This window comes from Tyto alba, unplaced genomic scaffold (genome assembly GCF_018691265.1).
Source record: "Tyto alba isolate M040663 unplaced genomic scaffold, T.alba_DEE_v4.0 Super-Scaffold_2, whole genome shotgun sequence".
In the NCBI taxonomy this organism is placed as follows: domain Eukaryota; kingdom Metazoa; phylum Chordata; class Aves; order Strigiformes; family Tytonidae; genus Tyto; species Tyto alba.
In genome coordinates this window covers 8495988-8521134 of record NW_024881282.1, presented here as the reverse complement: position 1 = coordinate 8521134, position 25147 = coordinate 8495988, and the positions used below count along the sequence as shown (strand labels likewise).

General features: G+C 44.9%; 1 protein-coding gene across 1 annotated transcript in view; it reads right to left on the bottom strand.

Moving 5' to 3' along the window:
* RAB30 (RAB30, member RAS oncogene family) overlaps positions 1 to 25147 on the bottom strand; it is a 44932-nt gene that overhangs the window by 7101 nt on the left and 12684 nt on the right. The window contains exons 2-3 of the mRNA XM_032990859.2: positions 3190 to 3290; positions 1566 to 1649 (exon numbers count right to left, since the gene is read on the bottom strand). Of these exons, the coding sequence (XP_032846750.1) occupies positions 1566 to 1649; positions 3190 to 3282 (177 nt within the window). The 5' untranslated portion in view covers positions 3283 to 3290. The remainder of the gene's footprint in view (positions 1 to 1565; positions 1650 to 3189; positions 3291 to 25147) is intronic.

Here is a 25147-nt window from a genome sequence, read left to right as displayed (position 1 = left end):
AAGCATTTACCAGCTTAGATCCTCTGAGCTGCTCTACTGGAGCTGGTTTTGGCTGAAAGAAGCATCTTTGCTATCTGAGGAGCCTGGACAAGGAGCACCAGCATCCTGGCCAACTCTGCTACGTCAGACGCCTGCTAACAAGCATCACAACCACTGAGCTGAGCACCAACACCACGGGGGCTACACATGATCCTCACTGCTTTCCTGTCTGCTGCTCTGTCCCACTTGCACAACGATGTGCTGAATATTAACTCAGTCTTTATCAGGTGAAGGTATTTACACCTCATATCCTTCACTTGCTCAGGCTGAAAGGTCTTCTGGTCAAGGACTATTACTTGCCATAGGTTTGTATAGCTCCTCACCCAGCAGGGTGGCAGCCTGCTGACATGATCATGGCTTCTAAAATCTGTTTTAAATTCAGGAATACACCACCTGATTTTCTTCTTAAAATCCCTCTGTGCTGAAATACAGGTTAAAAAAACCCAGGGCTGAAAATCTGCACAGGTCCACTGTTCCCATGCCATCACTTACAGAAGCTTAAAAATTGCTCTCGATGTCATGTCCAGCTGCTATCACACTGCTGCTGCTCTCCCATTTCCTCACTACTAGACTTGAATGCAGCAAGGGGGAAAATGCCATTTTTCACTTTCATGCCCCTGGATTTAATACAGGCAGAGTAATTCCAGGAGCAGATCAGGGACCCTGGACACCTCGACATTAGAGGCTCAGATAACTACACTCCTCTCCCACCTCTTGGGCACCACAATAGCTCTAGTGAAATCTCTACTAATGAACAAAGCGTCACCAGCAAACATTTCTGGGTGCTGGAACATAACCATGAATCCCATTAAAGCATGAGATTCGTCCCCTGTGTGTTTTGGCCCAGGCAAAGTATCTCTCTGCCAAGTGATGCTCAGGCTGTTTGGGAGTTAGCACAGGACAAGGCCAGTTTCCCAGCAGCGATTTGGTTGCAACTGCCCTAATTTTGGAGGGTGAAAGAGTTAATAATATGGAGGACATTGCCCTTTTCCATTCAGCCTGTTGACTGAAGCACCAGTATTGTGACCATCTCCACTGCTCCCAAATCCATAACTCAGCAGAAGTGGAAGATAAGCCTTCGTTGTGCAGAACGGCACAAGTCCAGAAGCCTGCTCTCCCCGACAACCATCGTGGGAGCTCACAGGAGAAGATATTCATCAAGCACATCCCAGTGGGAACACAACAGATTTCTGCTTACCAGAAATGCTGTGAGCAGAGGTCGCACTGAAATGCTTCTTTGCGCTTCCTCAACCCCAGCAAGGTATGATCTTAGCATCTCCTAAGCAAGGACAGAGTTTTGAAAGATCCCCCCCTTTCCATTTTCTCCCTTAGAGTAGGTTCACTGTTACAATCCTGATGGTAATTGTGGAGAAGGACGCCAAGACTGTTAGATCCAGCATTGCCTGAGCTGTGTCAGACAGCCTTGCGCTTCCCCACATGCCTCCCAGCAGCAGGAGGGCTAGAGCAAGAAACCTCAGCTATGGTACTGCCACATGAATTTACACTTAAAACCATCAGGCTCCTACCTTTACTTTTTCACCATTTATCTCCACAGTTTTAATCATAAAGTCAACCCCAATCGTGGCTCCTTGACCTGGTGGGAAAAGCCCCTGCAAGAAAACAAGAGTTTCATTAAGCAAATTTCTATAGCAAGACAAAACTCTCTCTGGGTGCCAATCCTCACCCTTTTCCATCCTCAAAACTATTCCTCCCTTGTCCCCTTCCCCAGACACTTATTTCCATCACATTTAGAGAAGAAAATGTGACATTTCCCCAGTACAAAGGGTACCATAATTCAACCCCACAGAGTTTTCACTGCCTACATGTCCCTGTGTAGCAAGTTGTTGACTTGAGAGGTGGTAAACAGGAGAAGAAAAGGAGGATACATACAGGGAAAAGAGAGGGGAAAAGATCTTAATGCTTCTGTGCAGCTGGCAGAGGCAGGAAAATTGCAGATGGAGACCCTCTGTCCCATTTCCCAACGCCTTGAAAAAGGTGGGAGCGCCTGGGTGGGATGAGATGCCTTTGCTCCTGCAACCTCACACCTTCCCTTCCCTCCACCACACACCACGGCACAGAAAGGCATTTCTGGCAGCTCCCAGCACCGGGGTCACATCCCTGCACAGTAGTTCGGGAACAAAGCTTGGAGCCACCTACTGCTGGTGCCACAGCAATGGCAAGGGACAGTGTGATGCTGGTGGTATTTGACTGTAGCACCATTGGAAAGAAGCAACCGCAAACAAACAAACAAAAAAAAACAAAGCAAACAAAAAAAAAAAAAACAAACAAAAAAAAAAAAAAAAACACACACAAACCACCACAACAATTCAAAGCTTTTCAATTTCTAGTGTCTAGGTCTACAAAGTCATGTTGATTTTGGGGCACATCCATCCCCTACAGCAGCTGCACTGTCAAAGCACAAGCAGCAGAAGTAGCCACAGATTTTTGGGGTTAACCCTTTGGAGTTGACTAGCTTTATTTCCACCAGCTGTCACATGCAGACAGAGAGTATTTAAGATCACCACAGCTTTAAAACTAAAATTAACAGTGAAGGGGAAAATTACTGGCAATTCATAGTGGAGAGTGCAACAAAACCCCCACAACTTTTTGCATTATGAAAAACCTTTTTTCCCAGATCACAGAAGCCTGGTCCTTTCCCCATTATTCTGCCACAAAAAAAAAGGTCTGGTCGTTAACAGAAGACACTGGACTGATAGCCCAGGACCCAGATTATTCAAATTACCTACAAATGACAAATAAGAGGGAGAGCCTTGTACAGCAAGGGATGGGGAAGAGAAGGCACATAGAAGCACACTTGGAGATGCGCTGCCCCTTACAACCACTCCAGAGCACCTCCAAATCAGGAGGAGTTGTCCCAACAGCTTTCAGAGGGGCCCTCCCATCTTTGGCGAGGGATAAACTTTCTCCAGTTCAAGGTCCCCAACAGGGCTAAGTAGAGCATTAGGTACAGATGTGCTGCTTGTACCAGTATGTTCCTATAGGTGATGCATGTACCAAGAACGTGGAAAACAAAATGGTTTGGAGCCCTGATGCCAGCAGAGCCCTGGGTGCCCAGACACAGGCTTCATGCTCCCATCCCAGTGCTGTCTCCACCCCAGCATCCCATGTCCAAGAGGCAGCCAACCTTACCTGAGTGAAGCGACGGACTAAGCAGGTCTTCCCCACACCGGCGTTGCCGATCAAAACAATTTTGAAGAGGAAATCATAATCTTCCATACTCATTTACGCAGCTGCAGGAGAGACAGAAAGCACAAGCACAACACAACGTGAAGCAAGGCAGTGGGGAAATGCACTTCTATTCCTGCTGAACTTTATTCTCCCAAATATTCAGAACAAAGGTCTCCTGGCACGTGCATGGCTCCTCAGATAAGGGAGAAGAGCCCTTCCCGCTGAGCTGGGGCATCCACGTAGTCCAATATCAGCTGCTGTGAAACCTCAGCCACGTTTCGGCTTTCACACCATCTCACCTGGCTGCCCAGGAATTAGAGATGCTGGTTTTCAGCTTTCCAAGCAATGCTCCACAAGCCCGAGCCACCATTTCCTAGATTTCCCCAAATGTTTGTTTCACTTTTAAACTATGTCAGCTCCAACATGGACTTTGCCACATTTTCTGAGGGGATCACGTAATTTGTTTTTGTTGAGACAATACCCAGAAACACCCCGTGAGCTCCTCCAGGTGGGTACTGGGTACCCACGGAGCAGGGTTGGGGCACACATGAGGGCAGAACAGATGGGGAAAATACAATAATTTTAAAATAAATGCAGCAGCGTTTGCCTTAAAGACAGAATGAGGTCATTTGCTAAAATTGTAGTGGGGAGTGGGGTAACAGCTTGGATGAAGTATATTACAAGATGTTTTTTAAAAAGAAGAAATAATAGATTCTATTTGGAATACTAGTACTACCGTGATAATTTTCTTTAGATTTGTGAGGATAGCTTGCTTGGCGTAAAGCTCAAATGGGAAGTGAACACAGAAGAGCGTGAGGGGGAACCCAGCACACATCCCCCCCATCAAGCCCAACTTCCTTGGCAGAATGCAGAGACTGACATTTTAGCAATGTCACAGGAATGGACAGGGAAGACCTACAGGGCTTCCTTAGGCCACTCAGAGTATGGGGAGGACTAAACAGATAAATGTAGTTTGCTGCAGCTGAGCGAGGCATGAGGAATGAGTATCCACACCTCCGTCTCCAGTGCACCCAATGGTGCAGTCAGAACTGCAACCAGAAAAGAGGTCTGTAACCTTTGAGAAAAGCAAAAACAGGCAGAAAAGACTCAGTTGGAGATTTGGGGCAGACAGAAAAACCCACAGACAAGGGAGCAGAAGGGCAGTGTTCAAACCCAGCTGTGTCCAGGGGGACTCAGGTATTATACACAGCATCAAAGACCTGTCCTCAAGACTGATCTGGGGTGATGGCATAAGAGACTTTTGTGAAGATTTACAAGCCATTAATTGAGATACTGGGTAAGCTGATACCTGAGTACCGGTACCTAACCTACCAGTACCTATAGATTAGGCACTGGATGAGAAGATAGAGCCAAAGATAGAAAGCGTATGAGATGGGTGGGTGAAAAAATTAATGAAAAAGGGTATTAGGAAGTTGCTATCCTTGGTAAAGCCCCGGAATTCTTAAAGGGTTTTTACAGGGCAGACAAAGGGAGCAAATGCAGCACAGGTGAAACAAGCTTCTCATGCTCAGCCCAAAGGCAGAGTGCCCTCTCCTGCTGCCTCCAAAGGTCCTTCCTTGGGAGCACGGTTCATTGCCACCCTGCTGTGGCTGCATACCAGAAGGCCTCAGCTACACACCCCAGTCCCACCATACAGCTGTGATAGGCTTATAGTCAAACAGCCAGAGAGTAAAAGATAAAACCGAGCCAGCCTGGGTCTGCCTGGCAGGGCACACCAAAATGGCTCTCCAAGCACAACCAAGAGTCTGATGGACCTGAAGGCAAAAGAGGTGGAAGGCTGACTCAGCTGCTTCATGTCTATGTGACCTTTGGTCTTTCCAACAGCCTTTAAAAAGGGTAACCACAGCAATTAGTGACTAACGATCTGCATCACATAAGCAGATGGTTAGCAGGGACACAGCTGAGTCACTACATGGACACATCACTTCCCCTGGGCCGGTGACACAGTGTGGCACTTGCCCTGCTGTTGCTTTCCTGAGCTGGAGCTACGGTCCCCTGCAAAGGACCACCGAACAGCAGCAGCTGGAGCTGTCCTGGGGATGCTCTAATCTCGCCTTGCTCCGACACACAAGACCTTGCAGCTCCTTCCTATCTCGTAATACAGTGAAAGAGTGGAACCTTAAAGAGCAGCCTCAAAAAAATGCCCTTTTTTATTTTCTGGGGTTATTTTCTGTAATCGTTTTGTATCTTCATGCCTGGCTTTCCCAGAGTGCAACTGGATAACAAAAACAATATTAAGAACATGTTGACAGTGCTCTTACAATGAAGGCTAAATGTTAATGTATGGTTTCAAGCTTTCACGCTAGCCAACACGAAGAAAAACATGATCATCCACTAAAAGCTATTTCAAGACTAACGAGACTTACTCAGCACTGGATAATTATCCCTGGCATGCTTCAAATCCCAGAGGGTACTGCTCCCCCCTGGAGGGACTTCAGTTCTATTGCTTGTACCCTAAACAATCCAACGTTCAAAATTTATCTTCTCAGGAAGCTTAAAAATAAACTTCCTCTGCAGATCTTTGAGCTCAGAAACAGTAAATGGCTCAGATATACCCTAGAGTTATGTCTGATCCCCTTCATTTGGCTCCAAGATTAATCATATGTGATAATGACCCCAAATGGGAACTGGAAGATGAGCCAAGGCCGTAAAACAAACAACGCAATAATGAGATTAAATGACAGAACTGAAGAGACACAAAAAGTGGGGACACATGAGGGGAGAAAGCAAAGGAAGCAGCAAGGAAGAGAGAGAAGTGATTTGGGAGGTGAAGTGGGCAGGTGGGGTTGACCATCACTGCCCTGTCACCCATTTTTGCCCAAATTGGTGTTTCTCCTTCTGATGTGCGCACACACTAAACCTACCACGCTGTCAGTGCTGAACACAGATACATTGCATCAGTTACCGTTATGAAATCGTCTCCTGCAAGCCGAGCCTTTCGGCCAAGTGACCTTTGCTGCTGACTCAGGCTCACGCAACCCTCCCTCTCCCCAGGGAAGATGTGTCTCAACCTCTGCCCGGCTCACCACGGCCAGGGAATGTGCATCTCAGCAATACATCACACTTTGAATTACATACTTAAAAAAAAAAAAAAAAAAAAATAATGCAGAATGCGACTTTTTTGTTTGTTTTTGTTTTCTTGGGTTTTTTGTTCCATCCCCCCCCCCACCATCCCCTTTTCTGTTTTCTTGTTTTCGCAGGCGCAGGGCTGTGTCTTGCATCCCTGCAGCGGTTTAAAGAGTTAGGGCAGCAGCTGCCTGTCCCACCCTTTGGCAGAGACAAAACCCTGCAGCGAGGGCAGAGGATGGGATGCCCGTCTATGCCTCAGCCACCCCTCACCACATTCGTTTCAATCACAAACAAGGCTGGCTACAGCACTGAGACATGTCCTATCATGAGATGAAGCAGGAGCAGAGCCTGTGGCTGGCAGCAGGGCAGAAAATTGGGTTTCACGGCCATTTTTCCTGGAGACAGCTTATACAGCTCACATCCCAACCAGCCCCCGTGGCTCATGACCCCCCTGGGCTGTTCCCACCAGCTTTGTAGGGGATCAGTTTCTCAGGGTTCATTTGTGTCACTGCTCTGCTCCAGTACATCACACAGCCCCATGCACAGTCACCGTGGGCAGAACGAGGTGCCAGGAGGGATAAATTGAAGCAGGGTGACCACCCGGAGAGGTGGTCCACCAGCAGGAATGCAGCTGAAGGACACCAGGACGTGTTTTAGGCTTAGTTGGTGTTCTTTACTTGGGTAAGATAGCACAGTAAACGCCTTTGGTGTTTTTCAATTATTCAAATTCAACCAAAAGACTGGTGAGAGCCACCTAAAACAAGAGCACAGGGACCAGGGGCTTTCACCTCTCCTTCCCCTCATGCTCCAGCTCCCATGGAGACACCTAAAAAGGGAGGTGCAGAAGCCGTGGGCTGCCTTCCCTGTGCAGCAAGCACTGCTGCAAAGGCTGACGCTCACCAGTCCTTCCCATTTCTCCCAGTGTCTTCTATTGCTAGAAACTCTCCCATAGCATGGCCAGCAGGACTTGCTCCTCTGATTCACCCTGCTCACAGGATGTCCTCACCCTGCCTGTAGATGTGGGACAGCAGCACAGTTGATGGAGAAGACAGACACACTCCCACTTGCTTCTCCTGCTCACCACAAGCCACAAGACAAAGAGTTTATCTACAATAAATACATGCTTCAGGAAATAAGATGTCCAGGCATGTTTTAGTTTATTCCCCTACATGATGTCCTCTCTCCACATTTGCTCCATTCATCTCTTAGTTCTCCCTGATACACTTTGGTTTACTTAGTGTTTATCACCATCTGAACCAATTATTTTATTTTTGCAGTGTTTTTTCACCTATTATCTTGCAAGGGCACAGAAGGTCCCTCTTCATCTCTGACCTACCCTTACCATGCCATGCTCAGCCTCTTTGGGTACCAACTAAGTGGCAGAAGACTTTGGAGTGATCAAGTTCTCCTTCAAATGGATGAACCACCATTCTGCCTATCCCTCATCAGCTTTTACACCAGCTCCAGTCTTTGCACAAAACAAACAGCAAATGAGTGAGGTTTTTAGCTGATAAAGAAATCTCTGGCATTTCTCTTGATTCCTTTGCTCAAAGAAGACTTTCCACCTCCAGGCATGATCAGAGTAGGCTCTATGATGATGATTTTACCCCAACTCATTGAGCCAAAAGTGGAGTGGGATACATCAGAAGAGCAAGCCTTTCTCAGTCAACCGCAAGGTGTGCCAACCTCTGCCTGTCTTTTACCCTCTTGTAAGATCACAAGATAATAAGTGCTCAGGAAACTTGATGGACAGCCTTCATCTGAAGTCAAAAAACCTTTCATGTCTAAAAGAATGTTTTGATGCCTTCATTTCAGAAGAACAAAACAGAAATAATCTGTTGTTTCTAAAACTCCATGGTATCTCAATCCTCTTCTGAGTTAATAGGTGTGGGAGTCATGGAGCAGCCATTCTCATCGCCACAAGGCCAGGTGACAACTGGAAAAGGGAGTGCATGGCACATCATGGCATCACCTCTCCCCACCAGTCTCACTCCTGGGTTTTCATTTCGTATAGCTTGAAGCATCAGAAGGCTTCATGGGCACGTCCTGCTTACAAGCCATGGTTAGGGGACTAGAGGTCAAATCAGAGCAGGCTTAGTAAAGCCAGGTGATGCAGCCCCATGCATGGCTAGAGAATCACAGAATCATGTAGGTTGGAAAAGACACTTAAGATCAATGAGAACAACCATTGACCTAACACTGCCAAGTTCACCACTAAACCATGTCTCTAAGCACCACATCTACACATCTCTTCATCAATACCTCCAGGGATGATGACTCAACTACTGCCCCGGCAGACTGTTCCAGTGCTTGATAACCCTTGCAGTGAAGAAATTTTTCTTAATATCCAATCTAAACTTCCCCTGGCACAACTTGAGGCCATTTCCTCTTGTCCTACAGCTTGTTACTTGGGAAAAAGAGACCAGCCCCCACCTCACTACAACCTCTTTTCAGGTAGATGTAGAAAGTGATAAGGTGTCCCCTCAGCCTCTTCTTCTCCAGGCTAAACACTCCAGTTCCTTCAGCCACCCCTCATAAGATTTGTGCTCGGGACCCTTCACCAACTTCATTGCCCTTTTAACACTCTCCAGCACCTCAATGTCTTTACTGGAGTGAGGGGCCCAAAACTGAACACAGGATTCGAGGTGCAGCGTCACCAGCACCGAGTAGAGGGGGACGATCACTTCCCTTGTGTCTTGCTGGCCCCACTATCTTTGATAGAAGCCAGGAGGCTGTTGGCCTTCTTGGCCACCTGGGCACACTGCTGGCTCATATTCAGCCGGCTGCCAACCAACACCCCCAGGTCCTTTTCCACCAGGCAGCTTTCCAGCCACTCTGCTCCAAGCCGGTAGCGTTGCATGGGGTGGTTGTGACCCGAGTGCAGGACCCAGCACTAAGCCTTGTTGAACCTCATACAGCTGGCCTCAGCCCTCAGATCCAGCCTGTCCAGATCCCTCCATAGAGCCTTCCTACCCTCCAGCAGGTCAACACTCCTGTCCAACTTCGTGTCATCTGCAAACTTACCGAGGGTGCACTCAATACCCTCATCCAGATCACCGATAAAGATATTAAACAGAACTGGCCCCAATACTGAGCCCTGGGGAACACCACTTGTGACCGGCTGCCAACTGGATTGAACTCCATTCCCCACTACTCTTTAGGCCCGGCCATCCAGCCAGTTTTCATACCTGGCAAAGAGCTGGGTAAAAATCCCCATCCACATCTGCAAAGGCTTCTCCACATTTAGGGATAAAGACTGAAACTATATTAAGTCAGGAATGCTGACAATTTGCACCCCAGCTCTACCCAACCTCAAAGTCTCATTTATAACCTACTGCTTCAGTTAGACATAGAGAAGGATCTGCAGCCTCTTCCACCTGCTGGATCTAACCAGTAGGTTAGAGTGGGTTTTGATGTATTTATACAGTTCTTAATGAACAAGTATTTTCGTTCTTCATCATCTAACAGCTATAAACAAAAATAAATTTACCTAAACATCTCAGGTTCAAACAGCAACAGTTATGTATACAGATACTACATTGATCACACATGCCATATGAGCCAGGAAATTCAAAGCTAAGGCTATTATTTCAAGCAGAAAATTATTCCTTGCGGGCCAGAAAATTGCAGGGAACACAAGTCTGGACATGCTGCTGCATTACGTAACTCAGGATAAAATATTTTCATTTCCAAAGCACCAGCCAACCCAAGCAGGATCCTGCAGTCAGCAAGCATGAGCCCAACTCATGCCCTCTGCAAACAAGCAGCCTAGATTTCCTTCTGCTCCCCTGCCCACCTTCCTCACTCCTCCTCTCTACAAGCTTTAATTTCACTTTCATTCACACCAGAAAAATTGAGACTTCATCTAGCACAAAAGCCTCTGTGCTACTGCTGGCAAAGCTGCAAACACATGGGATCCACGCTCTTAGCTTGGTGTGACATTAAAACCTCCAGGGATGTCTTTCCCAAATTCAAGGGAGAAAGATTTATTGCAGGCACCTGGGGTTGCAGAGCCCAGCATTTCCCAGCTCTTTCCATCACACTTGCCATTCCAGGGGAGCAATATCCAGTTGTCTGTGCACTGGCAATCCTAAATGTGCCTCTTCATCAAGGATGGTCCCTCACAGGGAGGGAGAAGGTCTGAAGTGCAGAAACACCATGCCTCTAAATGTGATTTCCCAGGCAGAAATGCAGCAGCTTTTATCCCACACACGCATCACTTACAGACTACTAGTGCACACGCACCTCTATGGTCCACTGGGCTTGCGGTGTGCTCACACTACCACCAAAACTCAGGCTCAGTAAGTCCATCTAACGCTTCTAGGAGACATAAAGCAACTACACCCGCAGTGCAGTGAGGCGTGGGGCTTCCCTGTGCACAACAGCCCCGTCAGCATTGTCTGACCAGCTGCCAGTCATCCAAAAGTCTAGACGTATTTTAAAAATTAGCAAGTTGCATCCAAACTTTCCATCTGGAAAAAGCATTATATTATGAAAACCTCAGCCCTACCCTATTTGGAGAGATTCCTGCTCCTCCACCTTTTGCTCAGGATACTTCTCCTAAAGAAACCAAGCAATCTGAGTAGGGTCGAGTTCCCATGTACCATAGGTATGTTTTATCTCACAGATATATTTCTATAAATAACAGAAAAGCTAAAGCTGAGGGGTTTTGCATCAATGACTGCACAGAGCACACGGCCTTTCCCCTTACTTCTTTTGCCACTGGGGAAAATTTGCATCTCACTGAACTACTTTGATCAGGTCATGGCTCATAGGTTACTTGGCCTCCAGGAGCCTGTACAAGCGCCATGGAGGAACCTACTAACTAGTGATTACAGGCACTTCACCATAAAACAAGCAGGTAAATCCAGCACCAATATCATCCCAAGGAAGAGCCTGAAGCAGGAGCTCTGCTTTACTGGGCATAAGGAACTCAGGAGAGCAGGATGCTCAGCTGTGACGCCCACACTCAACACGAGAGGGCCCAGACTTGCCACAGCCCACAGCTGGACACCAGCTCTCCTCACTTCCAGAGGTAACTGACTGCAGACCGCCCTCTTTGCCCGCTTCACTTAATGCTGGAGGTTACAGATCTCACATTCAGGAGCAATCTTTGGATTTTCACATGTTCCTGGCATCCCCTGATAGTGCAAAAGGCTTTGGGTCCATGTTGTCCACCTCTGGGTGAAATCTTCTAGGAGGGCTTTGCTAGTACTGGTGTCAAGAGCAGCATTAACACATATCCATTAATCATTTCTTGTTGGATGTTGGACACATCCTTGAGGACCTCAGTGACACCAATGGCTCTTCAAGAGAGACCAGGCAAGTCACAGATTCTGTGGTCTGGTGTCCTCATTTAACTTTCCCACCTCCTAGAGGGAGGAGACACTCAGTGGCATCTGTAACACACTTTGGTGTTGGGAACTGCCACGGAAGTGCAAAATACCACATGCAGACAGCAAGTTATATTCCATCAAATATCTGAGGATTGAACTAGTATTCAATGATTATTCTCCTCGCACAGATAAATGAACTAATCTGATTTCTGCATTACTTAGGAAAAATGAGATACACAATTCTTGCAAAATAACAAATAGAAAATTAATTTCTTTAGAAATGGAAAAAAAAAGGTGACATGCACATCCACAACTCCACAACAGTGGCTGACCAAACTACACACTATCTTTGGAAAATTGTTCCAAGCATGAGAACAGCCCCACACTCCATTACTGGAAGAATCTGTGTTCTGACTGAAAAAAATTGGTGCAACATTAACACATGCTTTTATAAACATATTTTAAGATATATCTGGACATGGACACCCAATATTGCATGCTCAAAACACTCTGTTGGTTTTGGCCATGTTTTATCAAATCACACGACCACCAAGCTGTGTTCAGCAGCAACACATTTTTGCGTGGAAGCAGTTAAAGACTCAGCCAGCACAGCAGACAGGCTGACTTCCAAGCATGGAAAACTGCATTGCCAGAAATCCAGCCAAAAATGCCATTTTATCTACTCAAAAACAACAGATTCATCCCAAAGGAAAAAAAAAATATTTTTTTTTTTAAACTACAGACAAGCATTAACTAGAGCGTGCCTTGCATGGAAAAGTCAGGAAAGCTTCCTAAAACCATCTCTCTACAATGGGAAATAAAGCTCCCACACCCAGACATGACCCACTGAAATGGGGAAACCCATCAGCACCTTAGGTGAGAATTACTCTGCCTTTAGAAACCACGTACAAGATGAGGCTGAACCTCAGGTGTCTCCCATAAGCCAGACAAGTTTTGGGGACAGCAGTTCTACAAGCAGGAAGGCAAAACTGAAGAAGTAATGACTCTCCCTTGGTACAGAAGAAAGGTAAGTTCATGTCAAGTTCATGTCAACTGGGTAAGAGGCAAAGAAATCTGATGCATTAGTTTGCTGGGCTGGCATGGGCTTGAGTGGCATCACGGTCACATGTGGAGATGTTTAGACACTGGGTGACAGGGCTCTGATAAAACACTTGCAAGATTAGACAGTTTGACAACAATGTTTTTGAAAAGATACAAGAAAAGCTATCACAACTAAAGGATTTCAATTAAATATTTATGGGAATATCGTGACTCAAATGAGGTTGCAAATACAGAAGTATCATAAGTGTATGTCATTAACCAATTACATAAGACCCATAAAATATGAATATGTACATTAGATAGTATGGGTTATAAAAGCATGTCCAAGAAAATTTTCTTGAGTTTTAATGATAATGATGTGTCTTACTGCTGTTCACCAGCTTGTTTTGACTGTTCCACAAAAACACTAAAAACTATTGCTAATAAGGTTTTGTTTTGTAAGAATGTTTTCTACTTAAAAAAATTAGTAGGTATTTCCACCTCTTGATTTCTGCTCAAGCTAGCTTGTGATTTACATCACTTCTCCATAAAACCTAGAAGTAAAAAGTAATTAAGCCTCATCTAATCTCACTTCCACATAGCTGAGGTCAGTGTCCGGAGGGCTGTGGTTGGTACCCTGCAGCTTGGGCTGCAGGATCCACAGCACTGTGCATGATTCTTCTGTGCCGTGCCATGCTGTGTCATGCCATGCCACTGGTGAGGCCACACTGGGCCAGCCTGACAGTATCCTGCAGTACCAACCAAAAAGCTAAAAACTGTGATACTAAGATCAAAGTTTGCTGTTTGTTCAGAAGAGACAACAGGATCCACACAAAAAGAAAAAACAAAAAACAAAAAAACAAACAAAAAAAAAAAAAAAAACAAAAAACAAAAAAAAAAAACCAACACAACACACCTTTTGGCTCTTGGCTCTGTGGCTTGGGACAGATAGATCAGGCTTAAAAGGTAACTTTCCCAAAATATCATGATAAAGTAGCAATCCCAGCAGTAAAGGGAAGAGGCAACAAGCAAGATAATACCCTAGAACGGTTTGGGGGTTGGAAGGGACCTTTTCAAAATCATCTAGTTCAGCCCCCGTGTCATGGGCAGGGACACCTTTCACTAGATCAGGTTGCTCAAAGCCCCAGTCCACCCTCCCCATGAACTCTTCCAATGATGGGGCATCCACAACTTCTCTGGGAAACCCGTTCCAGTGTCTCCACCTCACTGCAAAACAAAAAACTCAAAAACCTGTCTTGAACACTGTTCTTGACAACATCTTTCATCAATCTTACTAATATTCAGACAGCTACACCTCCCGAGGAGCAGACACAGTACCTATCATTCCTCCATACCAGATTGAGTCTGCGTCCCGTATCACCAGATCTCCAGAGGAGATGTACGCTCTCCTGCTACAGCTATGTGCATTTGCACTGTCTCTCTTAAAGCAAGAATCAAAGCCAAAACTGCAAAAGCCAAGATACTACAGCTGCACTGTAGAATCTGTGTACAAAAAAAGAAAAAAATCACCTTCCTCTGAAGCATTAGGATTGATAAGGTTTCAGTGAGAGAATATTAACCCCTAACTAGCACCTCTCATACATTTTATGTTGCAGCCTGAGGTGCAGTGAAGAAGCCTTCTAAGACAATTGCTTGAAGGAGCTTTCTCCAGGAAGGAACACAAAATTATTAGGGCAATTAATCGCGCAGTGCAGGTAACCCGCCTTCAGTCAGTCATCTGTATTTTGTGGGGCAGCATCTTCCTGGTGACTCAAGAGGAAGGCTGACATCCCCAGGCAAAGCTTTCAGGGACACCCTCTAATTCAAGAGCTACTACAAAGTAGGATTGCTAAGAGAAAAGGGTTTCTTGTTATTTTTTTTTTTTCCAACCCACATGAAGAAATAAAGAAGTGATCCTGTGTTTCAGCTGGAGGCTCTCTTACCACAACCACACGTGCCAGCCACATGGGAGCTGTACATCACACCCCTCTGCCACCACAATAGGAAAGGGTGGCAATTTGCAACAGCACATTGGTATTTAGGAAAAATTCTGCCTCTGTGATGCATTCTGAAGGAAGGTTTCTCTCCCAGAAATGATAGCATTTTTGAACATGAAGTGATGAAGAAATAAAAGAGTTAAGCCTTACAGGCTCCTGTTAAGGTGGCAGAGGTGATGCAATAGCATTGGCTATTTAAATCCTTACAGGGAGGGAGATGAGGATGCTGGAGAAGATGAGGGCAGCTCGGAGAAGCTCATCTGCCAGGTGATCTTCCCTTCAAAGATAAGCTTGAAATCCCAAACCAGAGGGCCTTCTCTACCACCAAGATCAAGTCAGGGATGATGGGTCTAGGATATGCCCAGGCTGCATATTGTCCCAGTGTTCCCCAGTTCATTACCTCCTCTTATTTCCAGATGGGAAGCACAATTTACCTGTAACATCATACATGTGCATGCACCCAAGCATGCTTCTGCTTCCTAACAAAACAGCACCTCCAGTACAAATGTTGCCCCCTCTAAGAAGTTTTGCCCTCTAAAGATTCTCTCATTTGATGGAAACCCCATAGCTGAGATCAGCCAGCCTGTCTGGCAAGCAGCTGAGCTAACAGGGAATATTCCTTGCATTTCTGCAAAGAAACACTTCAATACAGTTTTAACTGTGAGTATCTGCCAGAGAACCAGATGTTTCATGAAAACAAATTGTTCAGAGAAGGAAGAAAGTGGAAATAATAGCAACTTGGGTGTAACTTCAGGGCTGGTTTAAACTGATGTAAGCCCTGGTGCCTCCAAAGGTTTGGTTCCCAGCCCTGCCCACACAGCCCTGCCTGTACCCCACACCCTCACAGCTGCAGGGGGGACCCAAGCCAGATGGGGAAAAAAATCTGGGGGGTGGTACAACAGATTTAGATTTTACAGCCCTGGTCCCAGAATTTCATTTTTGTAAAAAAGTATCTTTACTATAACTAGTATCTCTATAATGGTCATTTCATATTATAACAGGCTCCTGAGTAAGATTTGTAGAAGGATATCACAGGTCTCGTCATAAAGTAAGGAACAGTATTCATGTTCTGGTTAAATTTTAGCTCAGATACTGACACGTAGCCTGTTTTCAGTTCCCTTTATAGTTTCAGGTGGTTACAGTACTTTTCATTTGTCCTAAGCCACCACAAAAGTACAGTTACTCATCTTGGGCAACTACACACTGTTAAAACCTCATTTCAGATTCAATCCAGCTGCAATTCAAGGGACTGCACAAGTTAAATTTGACACTAGAAGAAATTCTGAAAAGAAAAAAGGCAGCTCTTTAGTGGAAGCTTTCTGCTGTAGGTCTCTTACCACTGCAGGAACATTACTCAAACAGCTTATCTAAAAGCCTTAAGTCTGAAAAAAATAATAAAAAAAAAAATGTGTTCCCAGGGCAGGGTATTTGAGATTTATTATTTAGAGCTGATACAGCAAATAGTACCTTGAGGACTAAAGCAGGCAGGCCCCCACAAAACCAAGCGTCACATGTGCATGCACGCACACTAAAACACCGTGTCGGTCACAGCATCTCTCTAGCCCAGATAAATCATGTCTTCATCTCCGCACACCTCTTCTCCCAGCTCAGTCACACATGTTAATAAATTATTGCAGCAATTTGCAGATAGAGATTTGCATTTGGAGAGGAGGCAAAGGCACAACTGCAGCTACTGCTGCACAAATATTCACCCTTTTGATGTTGTCAACGTTCGACAACCTTATGACATAGCCCAAGATCTTCCAATACACAGTATCTGCATGCCCTTTGCTCAAAAATACATCCCCATCGCAAACATGACCTCTCAGGGCTTTGCCAATACAGACATTGCTGTGTTATATATAATACCACATAAAAATTCAGAGATTGTCCTTTGCTGCAACTGATCTGTCAGCAGCCTACAGAAATTCTGACCCGTTTGGGACCAGTATTAGGAAACAAAGTTATCTCCTTTTGTTTATGTAAAGCAAACAGTAGCCAGCCCTCCGTAGGCACCAATGCCAATGACGTGTGCAGCCTGGGCAGTGCTGTCACTGCCCTGCTAGGGACCTTCAATACCCGCAGCTTCATGGTCATGGGGACCCAACTTGGCACATCAGCACTGTGTTTGTGACCATTTATTTTTATTCCTTAGCAACAGAGCAGCTCTTGGGGTTGGGTTTTGGGTTTGGCTTTTTTTTTTTTTTTTGTGTTGAATCTATATTTGGCACCCTGGGGAAATTCCTAAGCAGAAGATAGCAATTTTTAAGAGAGGATAAATGCTGGCACTGAAGCTTTACTGACAGTAACACCACCCCCAGGCTTTCCATTAGTGTGAAGTGCTCAGACCTGGAGCTGGCAGGAGTCCTTGCATGGACTAGGCATCAAGATTCACACCCATCGCATTTTTTGCCTTTGCAAAATCTTGCTCCAGTATAAGAGTAGGATTTATTAGCCCATCAAGTCTCCAAGTAATTTTTATCATATGTAAACCAACATCTCCAAGGCTCAAGGCACTGAACCCTCATCACTGTTCATCAGCACTCATGGGTCGCATGATAGTTTTTGTCCTGTGGGAGCCAGGACCCTTCAGTAATAGCACTGTCTCAAAGAAGAAAAGAAAACAACAAAAAACCCCCACCCACACACCACAAAAAAACCCAAACAAAACCAAAGAGACTTCAGTGCCATACAGTAATTCTGAACTAAGACACCATTCTTACCATGAATCATGAAAATACCAATATTGCCCAGCTCTCTACAGCTCCCAAGCAAACATGCAAATTAAATCCTGCCTAATCTACATGAGAAAAACAAATAACACCTGATGTTTTCCAACTGTTAGCAACATGGCCTTTACAAAAAAAAAAAAAAAAAAAAAGAAAAGATTTAATCATAGGAAAGACAGAGAAATCACATGGCTTGGCAGTTCCATTGGTTGTCATGGTAAATTAAAATCCCTGATTCTGACTTGTGTGTTTTAGAGGAAAGGAGACAACAAAAATGCCCTTTTTTTAATGACTAGAAAGCAGTGTTTTCCTAATAATCACTCATGAACCCACTGCATACTATATATAAACAGCTGCTCCTTCCCAGGGAAAATGTTTGCTGTTTCTTACTGAACAAATCTCAGGGATCCAGGCAATTCAGCCACAGCGGACATTCAGGCACAGATAATGAGAATCATGTGCTTTTAAATGAGGTGACTTCTTGCCTGCCAAAGGGCATCTGAACTAGCTGGGGGGGTCCCTCTGCTCCGTGATAGCTCGGCCACCAGCTCCCGGGGGAGGCTCCCAGGGGAGGCTGCCGGCACGGCATGGCCCGGGGAACCTGGCAGCGGCACAAGTTCCCCCTCCTGCTCCTATACTCAGTACCACCACGGCATTTCTTGCTAAGTGTCCAACAGCGGGACTTCCTTCATGTGTTCTCAAAGCAAGCCAAAGCCACAAGTATTTGCGTGAGTTTTAATCTTCCAGACAGGTAACAGCGGCACAGATACCCCTGTGTTTACTCCAACACAGGCAACCCAAAGCACCTTGCCTCCACAAGCCTGCATGACCAGCACCACACACCTTCATTAGAGTTGATTTTCTGAATATAGGCGGGAGTCTGGCTGTAACTTCAGAAGCAGGCTCCCAGAGAGCCAGCTCCTTCCAGCCATGCTGTCTTTTGATTTTGGCTGCACGTTAGAAGTCTGGGAAGTTGAGGATATCCATGCAGCAGATCTACATCACTTATTTCACCACCAGGTCTTATTTGGTTCGTTTTGCCTCCAGCCCTTCCCCTCCTGCAAATCTTTCTCTTCACTCCCAGGCTCCAACTCAAGGCCTTTTGTCTAGAAAGAACAACAGGATCCTAAAGAATAACGATGTGGTAAGCGACGCTCCTCTGTGGGTTAGGTTTTTTCTGCCACCCCCATCTGCCGTGGTTGCAATGGAGGGGGGGAACCAGCAGTTGCATAACCACACACATGTGGCTGGCTGGAAAGCATCCCTTTCTCTAATGAAAGCCACAAGCTCCTTCCCTTCTATTCGCCGAAAAGCAGCTGTGTCTGAAACGGCACCACCGCGCTCCAAGGCTGGCTGCGTACGGACACCGAGGGACGTGTCCGAACAAAGTCAGAGGCCTCAGCGCGTGTTTGCACTGCAGAGCCTTCGTCGTGACCACAAACCGGGCTGTGCTCCTCCCCAGACCTCATCCACAAAACTGAGCCCTCATCAGGGATGCCCATGAAAATTAGCTAAAGGCAACAGGATATAACAGGGATAACTAGTTTGGATCTTTTATCTTTTGGATAAGAGGCAGAAGGAAAGAGATTCATCATCCTCCTCCCTGGCTGGGCTATGCCTGCAGGACTGTGGGCGAGACACCCACCTTCTCATTTACAGTGTGCACATACCAAAAGGAGGTCACTTTGTATTGAGCATGAGATAAATAGATTTCCACAATAACTTTTTGGCTCAAACACTGTGAATTGTACCACAGGCCACGTACATTAACCCCTACCCACACCTCAGAGCTGAAACTTTGAGGCTGCTGAAGCTACTGGAAATGCAATCACAAGCCAGGGGACAAGGGAACTCATCTCTTTCACCCAGGCAAAACCACAGAAAATAGGAGCTTCCCAGGCAGGACTCCAACCAGAGTACCCCTCAGCACACCGGTCCCACAGCATCCCTTCCCTGCAAGGGTTGCTGGCTCACACGCTCAGTCCTCCAGCAGTTCAGGGTCCAGAGCATTTCTGGATTGCTACGCATGTGGGTGGATGTGGGGAGAGATGGGCAAGAGAGAAAGAGCAGGCCAAAGGGGAATTAAAAGACAGGCTGAAAAATAGAAAGAAAACCAAAACCAAGGAAGAATAATTCTCTTTAAGACATTACACCAGAGTGGGCTGACACTGTTGAACACCACCATTTTATGCCTTTAAGTTGAAGGTATATGACAGATCAAATGTTTTTCATCCCGACTAGAAGACTTTGTCCCAAGGCTGGTGCCAGCTGGTTACACACTTGGGTGTTCAAGATCTTGACACACAATCCTGGAGGAAAAGCATTTCAGTCACAAAAAAAAAGACTGCATTAGCAGCTTCTTAAATACATATATACTTTGACATTTTTCTTTAGAACACAGCTTATCAAAGGAGATGGCATGAGCCAGACAGACTGCTTATGGGGGTAAGGAACATCTCACATTTGTTCATTCCTTGCATTTTCCCAATTTTACACAAAACTATTTGGACTGCCACCATTTGTTCTTTAACAAAATGGGCAGTCTACCCAAAACCACTACTTGTAATTCCAAACTCAACATAAGCCATTTTCATTTAGTAGAATACAGAATTCCCTCTTCATGTTTCAGTTCACCATTTATTCCAAACACAAGCACAGCCTTGCTGCCCCCCATCAAGTATAAAGCACACCCCCATGAAGTATAAAGCAACGCACAAGCACCAGCTCCTCTTGCACAGCAAATTGTCATGAGTTATAAACAGATTTAATGTCTAATGGAGCCCATCTAAAGCAAAGAAAGGACTTCTAGAAGTTCTATATTTATTTCTAGTCTGTTCCATATGTATTTCTGTACTACATGAGACTGAAATTCTGTACCCTGAACTGTACCACAAATCAGAAAACAAACCAATGATTTTTTTTGTGCTTATTTATTCTCTCAGCAGGGGAAAAAAAGGTAAAAACCAACACTAGAAGTCAGAATATAAGCTGACTTTTTGGCTCTGCTGACAACAGCTTGCAGAACAGGTCCTACATGGCACTTCAGATTTTATTCTTCCCTATGCAACAGTCATTATATTCATTGTCCTGAAGTGGCACTGAAAAACCAAACCCACCACCCATCCTGCAAAGCTCTGTGCCAGGAACTTTTGCAGAAGCATTATCTTAAGACTTAACTTTGAAAGCAGATTTACAAAGTCACTGGTTTTCTCTCTGAAAACAGAGAGTGGATACATGTATGATAAAAAGCAAAAGAGAAGCTGTTGTGGTGATAAAGAATCCAGGCAGGGTAACAAGGCTTGCAAAACTGGCTTCATCTGGACTGGGGTATTTGCTTAGCTAGTAATACTCAGCATTGCTACAGGTAATGGTGAAAGGAAACATGTAATAGCTGTAAAAATCTAGGTTTAAAAGGAAAAAAAAAAAAAAAAAGTGATTTAAAGAAACTGTGAGTTAATTTCAAGTTAGGATTATAAAAGGAAGAAATAAAAGTTATAGAGTAAAAAGACAGGGAAAAGAGGAAGCACAGAAGGATATGGGATGAACCTGGGGGTAGGATGTTTAGGCAGAAGTTGCTGGAGCACCAAGGCATAAGCCCAGCCAGCAGCACTGCGGACCCGGCACAGCAAAACAAGAGCAAGAGTAATGCAGACCAAAGTGGATGATGGGAAAAACAAACTGGCAAAAAAACATCCCTAACCCTGGAAGGACACCTGCCAGCTACCTACAGAGACAAACTCAAAAGCCTTAGATTTACCTCTGCCAAAAGCTAGAAAACACTGTTTTTAAAAGTGCAAAGGAGATGCATATGCTGGTGAGACTGAGAATTGGATCTGGGAATCTGAATTTGAACACTGAGCACAGATCGGGGTCAAGTACAAACCTCAGTGGCCAGCCTGAACAGCAGTCACTACAACTCCAGCTAACATATCCGTCTGTAATAAAACATGCATTTGTATGTCACAAAAAGGCTTTCGGTTCAGCGTCAAAAGCACAAAACAACCCAAGACAATCAGGGAAAATTAGGTATTAAGCGTCAAGTATCCCATTTGTGCTTCAATACAAGGGAACAGGTTTGAGTGTTGTTTTGGCATAGAAACGTAGGTTGGCTTGTGGCAAAGACAAGTGCTCCACATCAGAAAAAGTCTTTGTAGCCTTTTGAGTGAAGAACTTCACCTCCAGAGGAGAAATCCAAGCTTTCACTGTGGCTCACTAATTCCCTGCTTTGGTTCACAGCTCTATTTCTGCTGCTCTGCAGTAGCCTCACATACTGCCTGGGGTTACAGCTGGCAGCTCCAGGTTCTCACTTAAATTGGTTTGAGTTTCTTTTCTTGGCAACTAATAATCTCGTTTCACCCTCCCTCGAAACTGGGTAAGCACTGAGTGAGACTTCCCAGGTACAATACAAGAGTTGCAAATAACACACAAAGCACCACGTTTGCATTTCTTTGTACTTTTATTACACTTGAACAGTCAGTGAAGACAGTGCACACTCTTTGGAGCAGATCTGTGTTCTCTCATGTCTGCCCCAAAGCCAGCAAAATAAGGTCCCAGCATGGTCACAAACATCACCCCCTTCATCCTCAACACAAATGCACTATTGGGACAGATCCAGAGCCTGGTTGTGATGAGCACGTAGGGAATAGGAAGCCACGATTAAGTATATAATATTCTATCAAGTTAAATTATTAATTCATCATGCCATTACAACAACCAACAATTTGAACACAAAACTAATTCAAACATCATCTGGGTTATTTAAAAGCATAAGAAAAGTGCATGGCTTCTCTGCTCTGCCCACTTCTCAGACTGTTCTCCCTTTTGTTCTTTGCTACTTGTTGGTGTACTTCGGTGTGCATGTACAGAAGGTTGTATCGACCCCAACAACATAAAAGTTGTGCTTTGAAATAATATATTACAATTTTTTGGTCTATCACATTGAAAGAGGCCTGTGCCATTTTTACATGGTTGAAGTTACAACTCAAAAGCTTCACTCAACATTCAACTATTGCATGGAGGAAATGTCCAAGCAGACTTTCCACCACATGCATGCCCACATCTACAACCTTTAAAGGGAGAGCAAGTTGTGCATAAACAGTACGTACATTTTTCCCCCTTTCCTCATCGTTAATAGCTTCAAATCTGTATCACGGTAACACTTAAATCTGAGCCAGGCTGATGGCCTCACGGTACTCTGTACTACACACAAATCACTTAAGCAGCACTATTGTCCATCTCTGAGCTCTCTGTACACACAGACAAGATGGAAAAAAAAGTAACAGATCAAGTGATTTGCCCAAGGTCAGAAATTTGGGAGTTGCCCCCACATAACCTAAGCCTCATGTTCTTTGTTGGACTATTTTACCTCTCCAGCTTCCTTCCCACCTGCCACCCACAACTCCACTTTACTATCCTCGAGCTCTCTTTTTCTTCTTTTCATTCTACAGTCTTGAAATCTGACTTCCTCTGCCCTGGTATCACACTCTCTACACGCATTTTTGTCTGCCAAGTAAGGTGTAATAAGGCTAGTATTTTTCTCTGGGAACTATTTCTGGGCTGTACTCAGGAAATTTCCCCTTTTAACTAAACCTTTATATAAAAGTTACAGCTACTAAAATAGAGAAGATAATTCTTTCCTCTAGCGTCTCCTCGTACCCACTCCTAGGTGCTAGAGGACAGGTCACCCATGACAGCACAGCCTTCCCTTGGGGGTCTTTACTGTTTCCCCATGTGGACAGGACACATCCCACTGTTCTGCAACTGCCCAAATACACACCTGGCCACTGCTGCCTTAGTGCCACCTCCATCCCCAGACTCCAGTAGAAATGGTTTCTATCCTAATATAACATTCTGTAGGCAGCAATGGAACTAGTAAAGCTGTGAATGGCAAAAATATATGATTCTTCCTTGTGCTACTGGTTGGAAGACTCCTGGACAGCAAAAGCAGCTCGGAAGCTCCAACAGCTGATACTTATCTAGGAAGATTTCCAGCTTAAAACAGACATCATCCACCTCTTAAATCCTCTCCTCCCCTTGCTCCAGAGAACAACCCTTTGCTCCCAACCAAAGCCTTGCCTACTAGAAGCTTCACTATTCACACAGGTCATTCATGTGAAGAACTGGCTTAATCTCTGTTGGCCAAGGAACCTCCTTGCTGCAGAAGTACACCAGTGAAGCCTTCTAAAAAAAAAAAAAGGGAATAATTAAGTCCCTTCAGGATTAATCCAACACAACATCCTGACACATCTCAGTTGTTATGGTTGTCCCTCTCCAGCCTTGACAGATCTCCTCTTGGATCACTGGCATCCCCATTAAAAAAAAAAAATCCCGTTAAAGGGCAATTTTCCCTATTTTCCTGATTTGCATCTTCAGGGTTTTCTGTTCTTCCTTTCATGGTTCCCCAAATCCTTGTTATTATTTTTCTAATTTATTTTACAGCCCACTAATTATCTTCAACAGTAGCTCTGTCAGCGATGCTCTCCATCATGGAGGTCTCCCTTCAAACACCCACTGAGCTTTCTCCTGCTCAAAAATACTGCTGTCGCCTAGCCTTTCCCTGCCTGTCTGTGACCGTGACCTGTTGTCACCCACCAGAAAGCTCTGAGCTCTACCAGGTAGAAATTGTGTTTTGTGTTTGCACAGTTATTCGGGATGCAACAATTGGCCATGGGATGCTGCAGCAATGCACAGCAGCAAGAGGCAGAAGAAGGAAACCTGCTTGGTAGGCCCCCCTTAAATTAAAGCAGCAAGTCTCCCCTGTCGAGGCTTATCCAACTGTTCCTAAAATGGAAATAGCATGCTGTTACTCCCATGACACTAATTTTCCTCCAGGTCTGATCCACAGAGAATGGCAATCCCTCCCAGCTCCATCAGGCTGAGATGCTGATGGTGAGTTGAAAGCACATGGCTCAGGATTCTTGCAAACAGCAGGAAAGCAGGGAATTATGAGGAAGGATTTGAAGCATCACAAGATGCATTTTTGATATTTACAGGAATTTCTGTGACTGTTCGGAGAGTCCTTCCCACACAAAAGCAGGAGTGTGATGGAGAGTATCTTTACTTTCCCAGGAATGTTCAAAACAGCTATTATGAACTTGCTCTTTGCAAGAGGACAAACAACCCCAATCACAGTGGCACACTGGGACCCACCTCAGGGTTAGGATAAAAAATGACAGATGTTTCTTTTTAAAACCAGAAGTTGGAGAATAAAATGTCAGAGACTTAGACAAAACCCTCAAATGCCAAACAAGCTTCAAAAAACCTGTACATTGGTCCTTCAGCTCCTGAGAATAGGCCACGCTCCCAGCAACACGCATGTCTTACACATGAGAAATCCAGATAGTTTCAGTGTACAACATTTTCATACGTATCACAACACATACTAAGATTCAATTACTACATCCTCCCTTTAAAAATGGGACAGAAGTTACAAACCCTTCCTTCCCAGGAGGAAATAGATGCTGATTACAGGAAGGCATTCTCCGTAACAATCCTCTTCCTAAATCATACCAATTGCCTTGTCCATTTGAAAGGTGCATTTGCTATATAGGAAATAAATAAGACCCTTATTATTAGCAATGTCTGAACCACTAGCCATCAAAGCTGTTTGCATACTGGACATGTTATTTTTTTCTGCATAGCACTACGTGAATCCCTGTAACACACAAATGAGAAGTTCACACTTCTCCTTCCTGTGGTCCTACTCAAGATGGTACACAATTAAAGC